The sequence below is a fragment of the Xiphophorus hellerii genome, chromosome 18 (assembly GCF_003331165.1).
Source record: "Xiphophorus hellerii strain 12219 chromosome 18, Xiphophorus_hellerii-4.1, whole genome shotgun sequence".
NCBI classification, from domain to species: domain Eukaryota; kingdom Metazoa; phylum Chordata; class Actinopteri; order Cyprinodontiformes; family Poeciliidae; genus Xiphophorus; species Xiphophorus hellerii.
The window spans coordinates 4,675,169-4,690,766 of NC_045689.1; the positions used below are offsets into that span (position 1 = coordinate 4,675,169).

General features: G+C 37.4%; 1 protein-coding gene across 2 annotated transcripts; it reads right to left on the reverse strand.

The window, feature by feature from the left end:
- Positions 1–401: 401 nt before the first annotated feature.
- On the reverse strand, positions 402–13,314 carry klc3 (kinesin light chain 3). 2 transcript variants are annotated; one of them, XM_032591063.1, is made up of 14 exons: positions 13,093–13,314; positions 10,704–10,952; positions 9,263–9,328; positions 7,869–8,033; positions 7,542–7,617; positions 6,460–6,605; positions 6,302–6,384; positions 5,441–5,528; positions 5,076–5,177; positions 3,871–4,044; positions 3,665–3,764; positions 2,986–3,157; positions 2,792–2,858; positions 402–821 (listed from the first exon to the last, which is right to left on the reverse strand). In XM_032591063.1, the coding sequence occupies exons 2-14, from the start codon at positions 10,911–10,913 to the stop codon at positions 738–740; spliced, it is 1,533 nt and encodes a 510-aa protein (XP_032446954.1). In that variant the 5' UTR covers positions 10,914–10,952; positions 13,093–13,314; the 3' UTR covers positions 402–737. The 2 variants fall into 2 exon arrangements, with proteins under 2 accessions (XP_032446954.1, XP_032446955.1); XM_032591064.1 differs by lacking the exons at positions 402–821; positions 2,792–2,858 and having other exon boundaries at positions 3,075–3,183.
- Positions 13,315–15,598: the final 2,284 nt, after the last annotated feature.

The window sequence follows — 15,598 nt, forward strand, 5'->3', positions numbered from 1 at the left end:
GCTACCAGGAGAAACGGCTCGTGGTCTTTAGCCAAAAACAAGAAAAATCCTCCAACCTCTAAAATCTGACGCTACTCCATCTCTGTTTACATTTCATGAAGAAGGAAGTTTCTCTCAGTGACTTCTGCAGAGGTTTTTATGTTGTTTCCTTCAGTGGTTGTTGGTGCAGCGCCCCCACAGGCCAGGAGGGGAACAGGTTTTTCAAAGGGTTTGATTCAGTGCAATTTGAAAAAGTAACTCAGCAGCTGGAAATGGAACAAATGTTGCAATTTTGGTCCCAAATCGAAGATAAAAAATAACTTGATAATTGATAGTTATGTTAAAGTTAATAAATACCTACTTTATAAACAGAATTTTTACTTTTTTTCCTTTTGATGAACGTTTCTAATAAAACTATTTGAGATTTTTAGATTTTTCCTTGGCTGTGAAAAGAATAAATAGATTATTTTGTTTTGTTTTAAAGATTTAGCGTTAAAAATTGTTAAACTAGATTCTCACAATTCAGAAAACAGGAGCAAGTAAAGGAAATGTTGCAGACAGACTTAAACCTTGTTGCTGGTCAGGATAACTCTGCTATAGTCAAATTTGACCTTTGACCCCCACTTTGCAGCGACCATCTTTCGGAGACTCATAGTGGGGAATCCTCTTGATGCTGATTCACAGCAGCATTTTTGAGTCCAGTTTTTAAACAATCCATCAGTTTTTCTTGTATTTAAATGATTTGTGTTATGTGTGTGTTAGCTGGTCCCACCGAGCGATCCCCGTCTGTTCAGGCTCTGCGTGCTGCAGCTCAGGCCTCGACTGTCCACCAGCTGGCTGGACTGAGGAGCAAAAAACACAGAATAATTATCACAACATTCAGAACAATGCAAACACACACTGCTGATGTATTCTGAGTTTCTGTTAAGTACCAATGAGCAGTCAGTATCTTACTTGTAGAGGAAAGCGGCCATATTGATCTCAGTTTGGATAATCAGAGAGAAATGCTCACATAAGAGTCTAAAGTAGAGGTGTGTCAATCGATCGGCCACCGATCATAATCGGCCAATTTCCGTGAAAAGGTGTATAATCGGTGATCGCCGATCACAGTCTCTTGTGGCCAATCAGCAAAACCGATCACATTTATCTCACTTCACAGCCTGCGTGTGCAGCTGATCTCCTCTTTCCTTCACACGGCTCAAGCGCGCAGCAGCAAGTCCTAAGCGATGTCGTGTGGAACTACAACGCTGTGAGTGAATGTGGACGTTTACATGTTGCGGCGGAAAATTACCTCGGGGGTGAAGCGCGTCAAAATGCATCAACACAACGAATCTAATATGGCATTTAAAAAACAAACACTTGACGGAGTTTGGCTACATGGAGGCTCAATGCAGGAAAAAAATGACATCCGAAGGGTCTGTTTTTCTTCCAACACTCACCCGGAAGAGCATGATGGTCAGATAGCTAGGCAAATAGTCTGAAAAATAATTGAAGTCTTCGAGCTGTAAGACGCTGGGATCTGCTCTCGCTATTGGACCGCCGCTACGCGCTACTGGTAGAAATATTTTACAGACGGAGCGCCGCTCAACCTCCACCTGGCAGTGAATCTCACACCGAACGTCTGCTTAAAGCTGCAGCACGTAACTAAAACAACAAAAAAATATTTTACATATTTATTAAAACCTTCGCTATGCCCTAACATAAGACAGATAATCTCTGAAAATAATCAATCTCCTCTGCCTCCTCCCTGCAGAATTACTCCACTTGGTCAGAACCAACCAATCAGAACCAGCATTAATCAGCTAGCCAATCAGAACCAGCATTAATCAGCTAGCCAATCAGAACCAGCATTAATCAGCTAGCCAATCAGAACCAGTTTTAATCAGCTAGCCAAGCTATCAAGAAGTTAGGATTTAGTAACTCAGGGTTGTTTATTTTGATGCAACCTGCATTTGACTTTGAATGAATGTTTTCTTGACATTATTTGATATAGGCAGATTTATTTGACTCATGCATAATTTATGGTACAGAGAGTCTTACTGTTAAATATTGTTTTACTGATTGCAGGTTTTTCAGTCGTCCTTTTTACTGAATAGCTGCTGTATTGTGCCTGCAAGTATTTAGCATTTTAGGTGAATTTTTTGCCAGGTCATTTTTCCATTTTGCCAGATCAGCATTTATACCTAACGCAAAAAATTAACAGCCCTTCCAGGTGATCGGCAATGATTGGCCCTCAAGGGTGATTGGAATGAAAATTGGCAGCAAAAGACCTGATCAGACAATCCCTGATCTAAGAAAGAACTAAACAGCCAGAGTTTGGAAATAGATTCAGGATCTCATTGCAACAATATGTAAAACAAGAAAACTCATATGAGATTAAAAACTCGCCAAGAGAAAAATGTCCCAATAAAGAAAGAAGAAACTCATTAAAATGACAAAAAACATATAAGAAATAAAAAATGGTTCAAATTAGAAAATTTTCATAATGAGATGCAAAACTCGTTAAAACAAGAAAACTTTAAACTTGTGTTTAATGATAAAAAGCTCATTAAATTAGAGCTTTAGCATTAGCTTCCGCTAAATACCATGTCAGTGTAGCGTTAGCATGTCAGGGTTAGCGGTGCATAGCGCTGTTTAGGTATGTTAAGCTTTTTCTCTACAAATCACAGCTTAAAAAACTACGGAAGAGGATTAGGGCCACTGAAAAAAAAAAAAAAAAATTCTGAGATTAAAGTCAGAATTCTTTTTTTTTTTCGGTGGCCCTAATCCTCTTCCGTAAAAAACCCCTGGATGTTTTGTCTCTGAAAATCACCTGGGTGCCATTGAGATTTTCTCTGGCTCCAACGTTCAACACGTTCAGAGAGTTCGCCCTCTTCATCCTGCAAAGGAAACAAAAGATTAGCCACCAAGCAAAACAGTAGAAGCCATTTTAGTATTTTTTTTTACTCATTGTGGTTCCAGATCAAGTTAAAGTGGGATTTCTGCTGCCATGTTCTGGAAAATTACCCAGCATTCCTCGGGGTCACCTCCTCCATCCCGACTCCTTTTAGCTTGCGGACCAGCTTCTCGCTGCTCCGGCGTATCGACTCCCGGAGTTTGGTGAAGGAGCTGCTGCGCTTCAGTCCGTCCTGCGCGGCGCCGCCGTCCTCCATGTTGGACCAGCGGGGACGGCCGTCTCCTAGACGACAGACACGGCAAAAACGACTGAAAAAACGTTAAAGATTCACTTTCCAGATGTTCGGCCGGCACATCCAACGTTTTGGTCTTTGGGACAAAATCACCAAGTCAAAAATAATTTCTTGATTGAATTAATAGATTTTTTTCTTTTTAACTGCACAGTAATAAATTAAACATGCGCAATTTTAATAAAACCAAAGGAAAAAAAGTTATTGTAGGACAGAAAAATGTTCTCAAACTTAAAAAGAAAAGGTGTTTAGTTTCCAAACTGTCAAATATTTTCTGTTTTATGGGTCTAGAAAATACTTTGTCTAATTTCAGCTGCAACAATAAGAACTTTCTACTAGAAGCTTCACTTTTAAGTTGATAAATGGGATTGTTGAGGCACAACTTAGTGAAAGAAACAAGGAAAAGAGAAACAAAGAAAGAAAAAAAACCCAAGAAATAAAGAAATTGAGAAAGAAAGGAGAAATAAGAAAAAAACCCACATTTTTAAAGATTAATTTACCTTCCACAGATCCAAATTCTTTTTCATGAGCTCTGGTCAGAATCTCTTTGTAAAGCGCTTCCGCTTGTCTGTATTTTCCCTGTTTCAGATAACATGATGCCTGAAAAGAAAAAACAAAAACAAACATGTCTGCTTTTGAGGGTTTTTTTCACCAGATTAGCAGGGATTACAAACGGGATTAGAAATGGGTTTCTGTCTCGTCTCACCAGGTTGTTCTTGGTTTTCGCCACGTTGGCGTCGTCCGGTCCCAGTTTGCTCTGGTAGATGTGCAGAGCACGTTCGTAGTACTGCTCCACTTCCTGGTACTTCCCCTGGTTCTGGCACAGCAGCGCCAGGTTGTTGAGCTGCTTGGCCACGTCGGGATGGTCCGTACCCAGAACCTGAACCACGCAGGCACAGAGAGCAGACCCGTGACTTTAATCTGAACCGGAAGGTCAGGACCAGCTTTACTTTATTCCACTGAACTATTTAAGCAGCTGGAAAATTATTTATGTATTTTCCAGCCACATAGTGTCATTTTGTAGCATAATCAAGCAACTATGTTACCATCAGTTGTTATAAAAATGCTATAAATGTTAAATATGACTTAAATTATACATGAGTCTGTCTCTTTAAAACTCCTGCTCTGTTAAACTCCGCCTTCAGGAAGTCATTCCAACATGGCTCCTCTACTAACTCTTTAACTGTGTTTTTACCAGCATTGAACTGAGCAGCAGCTCATATAACAAACTCCACAGTTCCACCAGCTAATTGTCTCTAAGGCGGAGCTAGGTCCACCTAGGCATTTTACAGCTGAATGGTTGCCATGGAGATTCAAGGATTTCTTAAACATGCATGAAAGAATCAAATCAACACCCCAGGAATAACATTGTGATGTAAATCTAAAACAAGTTGATTTTGTGTGACACCGCCCCTTTAATAAGTGGAGCTGAAAATGCCAAGCTGATGAAGATGTTAACATTTTGGCTCTACACAAGTTTGGAAAGTAATCTGGAGCCATTTGTCAACAACTGCGGATGTTTAGAAATGACGGACCGACACGTCTGAGTCTGTTAAAGCATGGCGGTGGTGTCATCATGACGAGGGATTGTTTCAGTCACAGCAGGACGGCCGTTTTGCATAAAGTGGATGAAATAATGCAGATGTTTAACTTAATAAGAGTGATTGCAGTTTTCACTGATCTTTAAAAAGCCTGACCTGTTGATTCCGATTTTGGTTGATGAGATTAAAATAAAAATGCAGCTAATTTATAAAAACATATTTTATTTGGTATATGTTTATTATACTGCATTTTTTTCAGTGTTTATTATGTATGTCTTGTGTCCCTAGACAAAATGTATTTAGTAAAAGTGTAGGCAAGCAGTTTTGGTTTATAATAAATAGTGATAATTAGGAAGTCTTCTCGTCTTACTTTCTCTCGGATCTCCAGCGCTCGTTTACAAAGCGGCTCCGCTTCTTTGTATTTTCCTCTTTTACCATAAAGCACAGCCAGGTTGTTCAGTGTAGCTGCCACCTGCAAAAACACACAAAACACATCATAATTACTGCGTTTGAGACAAAAACAGAGTGAAAAGTGAAGATCAGGAGAGTTAAATCTGTTTTACTGATTTATTAAAAACAGAAAAACATATAAGAATATGGACTTATATGTTATATAAGAACATACTCGTAATAAAACGGGGATAAAGTCAGAATAGTTGTAATAGCATGTGTATAATCATGGGAATAAAGTTGTAATTCTGCTGTTGTACTGATTAATTAAAGATGATTTCTTACAGCCGGATGATCCATGCCAAGAGTTTTCTCTCTGATCGCCAACGCATCGTTCAGCAGGTTCGCTGCCTCTTTATACTTGTTCTGATCTCTGCAATTAAAACAAAAATCAGTCAACAAAAGTGTGAACTTCAATTATTATATAATCACCAAAATGTATTTTTCTTTACCTCATTTAATAAAAACAGAACCATAATATCTTTACTTTTTGTTGTTTTTTTAATTGGATTTTGTGACATTTCTAATTAAATTAGCTAATTATCTCTTATTTTTTTAAAGAAATGTTGACGAGAGGTTGGTAGAGTACACAAAAAATTTACTCATATAAGAGCAGCACTACTTCAACATATTTTTACTCAAGTAAAAGTAAAAAGTAGCCGTTCAAGAAATTACTCAAGAGTAAAAAAGTATTTGGTAAAAAGTTTACTCAACTATTGAGTAACTGATCAAATTATCAATCATTTAATATTTAAAAATTACATCATTAAACTGACTAAAATATAAAATTAAGTGGAAATTTTGGCATTCTAATAACAAAAATGATTCTCATAAATAATTACAAAATAACAAAATCAAGTCAAAGAAAATTTTTCCAAATCAGTTTCTTTCATAAAAAAAAACTGATGAAACTTTAACAGAAACTGCAGGTGTGTGTCTGAGTCTGGTGAATTTCTGGTTAAAACATGTTTGTTTTTCAATCAGTGGATAGAAAAAAAAATCCAGAAATTTGACTCAAGTAAAAATAGAAATACTTCACAGTGTAGTAAAAATACTCCTAAAAACGTTACTGAAGGAAATGTAATTGAGCAAATGTAAGCAGTTACTCCCCAGCTGTGAGGTTGACCCTGGTCTCTGCCGCCTCACCTGTACACCAGAGCCAGGATGTTGAGCATGGTTGCTACGTCTGGGTGTGTGTGGCCGGAGGACTTCTCCAGGTCTTCCAGAGCCTGTTGGGGCGACATCATCAGGTCTGCGGCCGCTTTGGTCAGAAACAGGAGCAGACGGCGAGCCGCTGGTCTCACCTGTTTGCAGAGCGGCACGGCGACCTCGTAGCGACCTTGAGACGCGTACTGGATGACCAGGTTGTGGAGCGTTCGGAGGCGGGCGGGGATCTCGTAGCCGCCCTGCTGGGCCGCCGCCGCCGCGCTGCTGTGATGAGGCTGGGAAACTGGAAAAAAAAAAAAAAACGTTTATATAATAAAAGTATAAATGATTTCTTGAACAGTTTAGGATAAATCCATAATTTATACAAAACCTGTTCACTAAATGTTTTGCATAAAATCATTCTTGGATTATAAGATTTTAGTCGGATCAATTCAGAATGAGCCATTTTAGGGCCTCTGTCACTTTAAGTCCAAATAAGCTGCTGCCTGTCACGCCCACCAAATCAACATTTACACATGAAAATGGCTGCAAACAGATGCTCAATTATACAACTGTACATCTTTGAAAAGCAGAAGTGGAGCCTCCTGCACAACCAAGAAGAACGCAGCAAGCAAGTGGTTTCTGGATGGTGAGTCAACAACAAAACACGGGTCTTTTCCAGCAGCCATTGTACAGCGCATACACTGCAAAAACAAAATATTACCAAGTATTTTTGTATAGTTTCTAGTCCAAATGTCTTAATAAACTTGAAATAATACAAAATTAACTTACAAGTAAGTTTTCAGCAAGATATAGGAGCTTGTTTTAAATTAATAATCCCTTCTTATTGATGAAAAAGTTCTAGTTCCACTGGCAGATTATTTAACTTACAACGTAGAAAAAATGTCTTGTCTTAAGTTAAATTATTAAGAAATCAGCTTCAAAGCTACAACTTGGAAACAAATCTGATATTTACTGATAAATCTGATGTATCAATAATGCGACTCACCAACTTTATTCTTTTTTCTTTCAAACAATATTCTCCCATTCATCTTTTTTTCTTTAGGCTTTTAACATTTTATTGCACCAAGACTAAAATAAGAAGTTTTCTTCTTTACTGATCAACACAAATTTATTTTGGTTGCCTTCTAAATTTTGGAAAACATTCTTTCTGTAGTCCAACCATTTCTGTAGCATGAGAGCGTGACGGAAAGCGTAATCTGAAATCGTAACGTCTTACTCTGGGACGGTTCCTCATCTTCAGCAGGAAACAAATCATCCAGAGACTCCTTGTTGGAGGAAGTTTCTTTCTCATCCTGAAATAAAAAGCAGCACAAACATTTAAAACAGCTCCAACAGACACTGAAAAAAGAAAGTACACCCTCTTTCTCTTGTTGGGTTTCATCAATCTATCGACACTGACATCAGTATCAGGACGTTTGTCTAAAATGTGATTGCAGCTGCTTAGTTAGCGAAACTGTTTCTCTTATTTCAGGGGTTTAAATTGAAATGTTTTGTTCCCTGGACAGTCGGATTGGTGAGGAGTCTGCAGGTTGCTGGTTCTCACCAGAGGCGGCTCATCCTGGTCGTATTTGCGTATGGAGGACATAAACTGCAGGTGTTTGTTCTGCTCCTCCAGGGTCACGACCTCCTGCTCCTTGTCCTGCAGCCGCTGCTGAGCGCCGGCGAGTTCGTCCCTCAGCCACTGGTTCTCCTGAACGAGACGGCGCACCTGAGGGCGGACCACAGGTGGGTAAAGTACACAAATATTTTGCTCAAGAGTAACACTACTTCAACATATTTCTACTCAAGTAAAAGTTAAAAAGTGTTTGGTAAAAAGTCTACTCAAGTACTGAGTAACTAATCAAATTATCAATCATTTAATAGTTAAAAATTACAACATCAGACGGACCAAAATATAAAGTTAAGTGAAAATTTTGCTATTTTAACTACAAAAATGACAATAATTCATACAAGATACAAAAAAATAGCAAAATCAGGCAAAAGAAAATTTGCCTGCAACTTCTGTAGAGAAATCTGTTTGGATGTGGAGTCAGGGCTAAGAGTGGTGGGATTGTGATGCGTTCACTGACTCATTTCTTCCATTCTTGTCGTCCAGATTTACCGAATGCTTCGTCTTCTGGTGCAGAATTATGAGTCGTGTCTCGTCAATGACGTAAAAGTTGGACAAAATGTGACATGAGCATTCTGACTGAAGAGTAGAGGTGCAGAAAAACAATTTGACTCTGTAAAGAATCGCGATTCCTAATCCAGGGAATTTCGAATTAATTCAAAATGCTCAGAATCAATTTTAAAATGCGTTTCAGTCGTACGTCGTTGCTGTTAATATCTGCACATCACGTATTCACTCGGCCGCTGCATGAGTTATGATTAACTGATATATTTTTATTTAAGAAAAAGCTAGGTAGCTAAGCTAAGCTAATACTGGTAGTTTAAATATTTTTGTTTACACATCAACTGATGTAAATGGATAAACTATGGAATCTTATAGAATTATTTTAATTAAATGTGTTAGTTGTTTACACTGTCTTTTCATCTCGTCAGTCACATGATTTAAGCAAAATTTCCAGACCATTTGAATAGAAAAATTGGTCTTTGAATTAAAAATAATAAGTCAAATTGAACCCTAAAAATTGGAATCAAATCGCTAGACATTGAAAAATTTGCATCTGTACTGCTAAGGTTTTGACAATTATCACATACGTTAATTTATTTCCATACAGAAGTAGAACAAATCTATTTTTTTCTGGGTGAAAAGTTTGGAATCAGGCCGCTCAGACTGCTGTGAAAAAGTCATATATGGATCACACAGCATTCGCCTGCTGTGTGATCATAGCCTAACATTTGATTTAGTCAAAATCCAAGCAAAAGATTTGGTAATTTTAGTTACAGAACTTTAAAAAATTTATTATTTCACTCACAGACAACTACATGTCTTACCTGAGCTCGTAACTTTTGCTTCTCTGCTTCCAGTGAGCCAAGATGAGACGACAGAGCCATCATCACCTGCACAGAGTATTTTAAAAAAACTATTTGTTAACTAGGAACTCAAGATGAATAAAGATTTATGATCTTAATCTGAAAAAGCTAATGAATAAGTAAGTGTTATTTTTGTAGCACATTCCACAGATATGGAACCGAGATGGTTCATCAAAACCAATTTGAAACAGAATCAACAATAACAGCAATCAAACAGAAAAACGTTGCAAAAGTTTATTTGTCACTGGTCACATTTTGGACAAAAAAAAGTTGTAGAGGAGTCTAAAAGTTGCTAAATAGAACAGCAAATTTGTTAACCTGCCAACAGTGATTTCCTCCCACTTAACCCACTTGGCCACGCCCCTCAGTGTATCGTGGCCCCGCCCACCGTAGGGGAATTCTTTCAAATTTGGGGGCCAAACTATTCTAGTTACAGTTTAAAATAACTTCTAGAGCAGCAGCGTGCAGTCTCTAGATTGAAGATCTAAAAAGTCACTATATGTAGCGACAAAGTAGCCAAGATATTTATAATAAATATCAAAAGACTAAGAATAATGAAATGAAAGCTTCTGAACTTTTAGAAATATCAGTTTCATTTGCACTTTTAAGTCTTTTTAAAAAGTAACTAAGGCCAAAATGAAATTTTTTTTGCTGATAAACTCTATAAATGGATGCTTAAGGGCCTATCTTTATGTTTCTGTGCAAATGTTACCATTTGTGTGTTCTTTTGTTTAATTCTGCAACATTTTGCCAAAAAAAACAGTCTCAGTGCTGCCCTCTTTGGGTTGGACAGGCTACTGCAGTTGAATTTTCCCATTGGTTACACCAGTACCGCTTACTTAGCGTTACACACTATGTTGGGTATCAAGGCACTGGCTGCTCACTCTGGACATAGCAGAGCTGCAGAGTGATGGGTAACTTTCACATGTTGCCATAAAAGTCTTTGAAATCTCAGAAAAAACTCTCTGGATCTTTTTCTAGATAGCCATATTTTGGTAAAAGAAAAAAAAAAGTCGCTAGAGGGGTCGGAAAGGTCACTAAAAAGAGCAACAAATTCATTATGCTGCCAACAGTGCCTTCCCCTCATTTAATCCGCTTGAGGCCCCGCCAACTTCAGAGGAAATGTTTCTAACTTTGGGGGCGGGGTTTTCCTAGTTACTGGTTAAAATAACTTCTAAAGTCACTGTGTGCCCTCTTTAGGTTGAACATGGCTATTACACCTGAAAAAAGTTGCGAGATTAGTCGCTAGTCACTTTTTAGAAAAAGTCGTTAGAGGAGTCTAAAAAGTTCAGAGTATCTTGGCCCCGCCCACTTTAGGGGAATTTATCCAAAGTTGGGGGCGGGGCTAATTTAGTCATTTTAAAGTAACTTCTGAAGCAGCAGCGTCGCAGGTTTGACGTACTTGTGCCTCGCTCAGCCCCAGCTCGATCCTCTCCAGCGACTGTCGGATGATGCTGCTCTTCTCCTGCTCCACACCGCCGCTGTGAGACGCCGGGTGGCTCTCCATCGCCTCCTGCAGGTTGTCCAGCAAACTGTGGTTCTCCCCTTTCAGAGCTTCCAGCCCTGCGATCACCTGCTGCGTGCTGCACAGGATCTCCTCCCCCGACAACATGCTTCCTGCTTCGATGATGCTGCTCTACCTGCGACTGACCTAAGAACAGCAGAAAAAGGGTTAAAACAGCAAAAAGGAAAACGAAGTGGAATTGCTGCTATCAAAAAATAAGAGGAAATATTGAATTACATTGAGCTGCTGACAATAACAACAATAACATGGTTCACAGTTGACATAAACTAAACACAACCTCTGCTTTATGTTGCACAAAAATAACACAAACAACTTTCTCTTCTACCTTGATTAATAAAAAAATATGAATGTTTCTCTGAATGAGTTTGGACAAATTCTTTTAAAAGCTTTTAGTGAAGAGAAAAAAAATATATCATTCCAAAAATTAAGATTTGTTTTAACTGATTTCAAACTTTGACTCATTCACAGGTGGAGAATAAAGGAAATTGTAGAATTGATGGAAACAAACCGGAGGAAAGAAAGAGGGAACTACTCAATAACAGTCAAATGAAAATATTAAAAACCAACAACTGATGAAAAGAAGACAGAAGACCTGAAATCTTCATTTGAACTTTACGGGTTGGTTGACACAACTCAGCACTGGACTTCCATAAAAGCTCTTATTGACTTTAACTTTACTTTAGAAAGTGACAGGAACCAGTTAGTATTTTTAAATACACTTTTAACAGAAAATGCATTATTAAGAACAATTTTTCAATCTTTTTGCTGCAACATTTACACTGAATTTCCACAAAAATTAAACTAAAGGTACCAGCAATCTTTTTTCCCTTGTCTTAAGTTGAAATCTGTATTTTTCTTTAGTTTTTCCACTGATTGTGGTTCTGCTGTCCAGAACTGGACAACGTTTTGTTTCATTAACCCGGTTCTTCCTGTTTCCACTCCCCAGCCAAACGTTACGCTGCAGACGCTCATTGTGTTTTATTCCACATTTGTTCACATTAATGTCTTTGATGTTAGAAAGTCAACAGAATGTCACTCTCACAAGTGTTGGATTTCAGATGTATTCAGGTGGAGTCAAACCAAAGAAAACCATAAACTGCACACCATCAGTATATATTACTGCAAACATCGGCGGCAGCGTTCTGCCAAGTCGGTAATCAAGAATCTTTGGAAAAAGATTTAATTTTCAGGTTCAATTCAGAATTCCTGGATTAAAATCTTAATTCTTGCAGAATTTAGAGAACAAAGTCAGAATTCTTAGATTAGTCGAGTGAGTTTTCTTTGCAGAATATCAGATTAAATCCAGAATAAAGTCAGAATAAAGTCAGAATTCTCACTTTTCACCAGAATTAATAGATTCAAGTCAGAATTCTGTCTTTTTAGTGCAAAATTCTCAGATTAAAAGTTGAATTTTTAGATTAAAGTGAGAATTGTCTTTTCCAAAATTCTGATTCAAGTCAAGCTTTCTAGTCAGAATTCTTTTTTCAAATTTCAGAATTTTCAGATTGAAGCCAGAATTTATAGATTAAAGTCACAATTCTGCCTTTTTCCATAAATCTTAGATTAAAACTTGTAATTCTTAGAATAGTTAAGACGAGTTTTCTTTTGCAGATTATCCCATTAAAACCATTGTTCTCCCATTAAAGTCATGGGGGGCCCCGATTCTCTTCCATAACAGTCAATATCCTGCTTGTTTTAGATGTTTTTCTATTTCTGAATCACACTGACTCAACAATAATGTGTAGAAATAATTTAAGTATTTTGACCAGCTGTAGTGAAACATTTAAAACATGCAGGACTATTTATCTGTAGTGCTACAGATAAAGATAGGGGTTATAAACATGTCCTTATTATCCCTGAACCAATCGTCTGGACGGGGTGAGCAGACCGTGACTGCAGAGTACTCACAGTAAACATAAATGGTGGTTGCTAAACAGTGAAACCTGCAGGGATGGGAGGACCCAGTAACTGTTTGTTTACAGTGGGCGGCGCAACAGGCCTCAGCTCACATACATCGGGGGAAAAAAGTGAATTTATGAGGATTTATGCTAAAAAGCCAACATAATTAAACCTGCGTCACGCCATCAGACGCGTTTGTTGTTTTATTAATTAAATGTGTCGGATTTCAGCCAAAACAGAACCTCCGTTTGACGCTGCAAAGCGGCTGCTGCCAGATAAAACTGCTCCCTAATTAACACAAATATAAAAATAAGCACATTTACAGCTATAAACAAATGCTCGGCGATAACAGTTATTTATAGCATACCTGCTAATCAAGGCTCCTCCGTAGCGTGTTGCTCCTTTTGGCAACTCTTTAGGCAACAATATGTTAATTTTAGTTGGAGGCCCAAAGCCGCAAACAGACGAACAGGATCGGTTTTGGTTTCATTAATATAATGAAGTGCTGGACAGGTGAAATTTGGATGTTGTAAATCATTCACCTGTCGCTTCTTCGGCTGTCAGCTCCTCCTGTTGTCAAACAGCATCAAGCTAGAGCTGGAAGCAACGACACTTCCGCTTCAGCACTTCAAAATAAAGGTCCAAGGAGCGCAGAAGGCTCAAGGGAATTAATTTACACAAGCTGGATTCTTACAAAACAAAGCAGCTTCACCGCAAACAAATAAAAGTAATCCAGATCAAATATATAAAATTTAAGTGAGCAAGAACCAAAATATCACCCTCAAATGGCAGGAAATTGTTTAGGACAGTGGTGTCCATATTCAGATTGAAAGTACTCTGTGTCCATTTATATTATTTACCAGAAAACAAAATGTGTGCATTTGCATTAGCTCCATTTGCTGCAGTAATTCTTTATAGGCAAGTTAACATTTTTATCTAAAAAAGAACAACACATAATTTTAGTATGTTTAAAGTAAAATGTTAAAACAATACAATATGCTTTTACTTTGAAATTTCTGTCTGTTTACTTCCTGTATTCGCTCCGTAATGTAATGTTCAACCTGATGAATCGGAGGAGCTTACCTGATCCGTATCCCATGATACACCGCGGAGCCGGGCTCTTGACCTGGCTGGGTAAACGCCCTCTTTCGGTGGAGAGTGGAACTGCAGGCCATGACGCATTATCAGTAACAAACTCTACGTTTTATATACTTTTTGGGCTTTATGGAAACATTCTTAGTTTTATCTGTAAAAAAAAAAAAAGCTACATTTACTTTCAAATGTTTTATCTTTTTGTTTTTCAGCCTTGTGGCTCATTTATAAACTTGATTTAAACTTGATGTGTTTCTTACCATGTTACATACATACAGTATGTTTTATGTTCATGGTTATTAGTTAATATATGTTGCTATGTGTTATTAAGTTCTGATATATTGACTTTTGTAACAATGAGGAAAAGCTCAGTGAAAAAAAAATGCAGAGAATTATGCAGATATTTTTTTCTTATTAAAATCAAAGATGGAGGCAGAGGTTATCTTAAAGATAAAGTAGAATTGGATGTTGTTAGTATAACAATGAAAGTCAATGCTGAATGCACAGAAAATATAAGGTATAATGTTTTTCTAAAGTGGATTAGAAATCAGTTCTGACTAGACAGTAGAGAGGACAAATGCTGCTTTAATTTAAAACCTCATCTGTGTAAAGTTAAGTCCCTCTAAACCAGTTCAGACCTGTAAATCCTCCTTTAACCTCCCCATGACCTTCATTATAACTGTTAGTCACCTTTGTTTACTGTAACAGTGTCATCATTTTAATTGTATTTAATTCAAACCAGGTTTGTTTTTTCTTTTAAAGGTTGGTTATTGGTTTTTTTTGCATTTTTTATTCAATATTTGACTACGAACTCGCTCAAATTTCATATAGCAGCTGTTTACGCTGATTAAATATTTCACACAGTGTCATTTTTCTCTCACCGCCTTTGTTGGAGGGTCGCGCTTTGAGGATGCATTGACAACATTGCACAGCATTACAGCTTCAAAGCCAAAAATAACAATCAATCAGTTACCTTCGCGTTCCTTTTTCTTAAAAACACACAAATGAAAACTGCGATCAGATTAACCAAAAACTAAGGTGCACAGAGAGTTAAAACAGATGAATAAAAACTAGATTTTGTCATTTCAACTGAAGGTTTTCATTGGGCATTGTGTGAAAAAGTACGAATTAGTAAAGAAACATGATGCTTAGCAACTGAAAGATGTTACCGCAGCCCTGGCCAGAACCCACTGGTGTAAAAATAGACGTAAGGTAGAAATGGAAACAATGGCAGAGAAATATCTGACAGTCAGTCTTGTGTCACATGGCTGAAAATCTTCTATGAAGTTCATATGATAAGCAAAAAAAGAAAGAAAAAGTAAAGTAAATAAACAACATTACATTGAAAAAGAATTAGGCAATGTATTTCCTTGGAAGGCCACTAGGTGTCACACTAGAGCAGAATCTGAAAACATTTTGCCATAGGGACCTCAAAATCTTTCTATAAAGACAATTTTATTGTAAAATATAAATTATCAATAAAATAAATGTACTATAATTAATTAAACAAAACAAAGTACTGTTGATTTCTGTTATTTAAAAAAATGGTGTATAAATCATTATAGAGTTGAGTGTTCTTAAATTTTGGGCTTGGTGGTTATTTTTTCAGAAACAATAACGACTTCCTATTTTTAAAAAGTCTTCAACAAAATATGAGATGTTTGTTCTACCTGATGTTTTTCCTTTGAGCAGATTTTAATTTGAATATATTTTCAAACAACCTGCATCGCTGAAAACTTTACCCAAAATGTTTGTATGTTTGTCAAACTGTATCAGATCAG

What these genes read in the sequence shown, in the direction of transcription:
- klc3 (XM_032591063.1), bottom strand. Translation starts at nt 10,913, where the DNA reads ATGTTGTCGGGGGAGGAGATCCTGTGCAGCACGCAGCAGGTGATCGCA. An exon ending in AGAATTTGGATCTGTGGAAG is followed by an intron (nt 3,158 to 3,664) that starts GTAAATTAATCT and finishes TCTGTCGTCTAG; the next exon opens with GAGACGGCCGTCCCCGCTGG. An exon ending in GTGACCCCGAGGAATGCTGG is followed by an intron (nt 2,859 to 2,985) that starts GTAATTTTCCAG and finishes TTTCCTTTGCAG; the next exon opens with GATGAAGAGGGCGAACTCTC.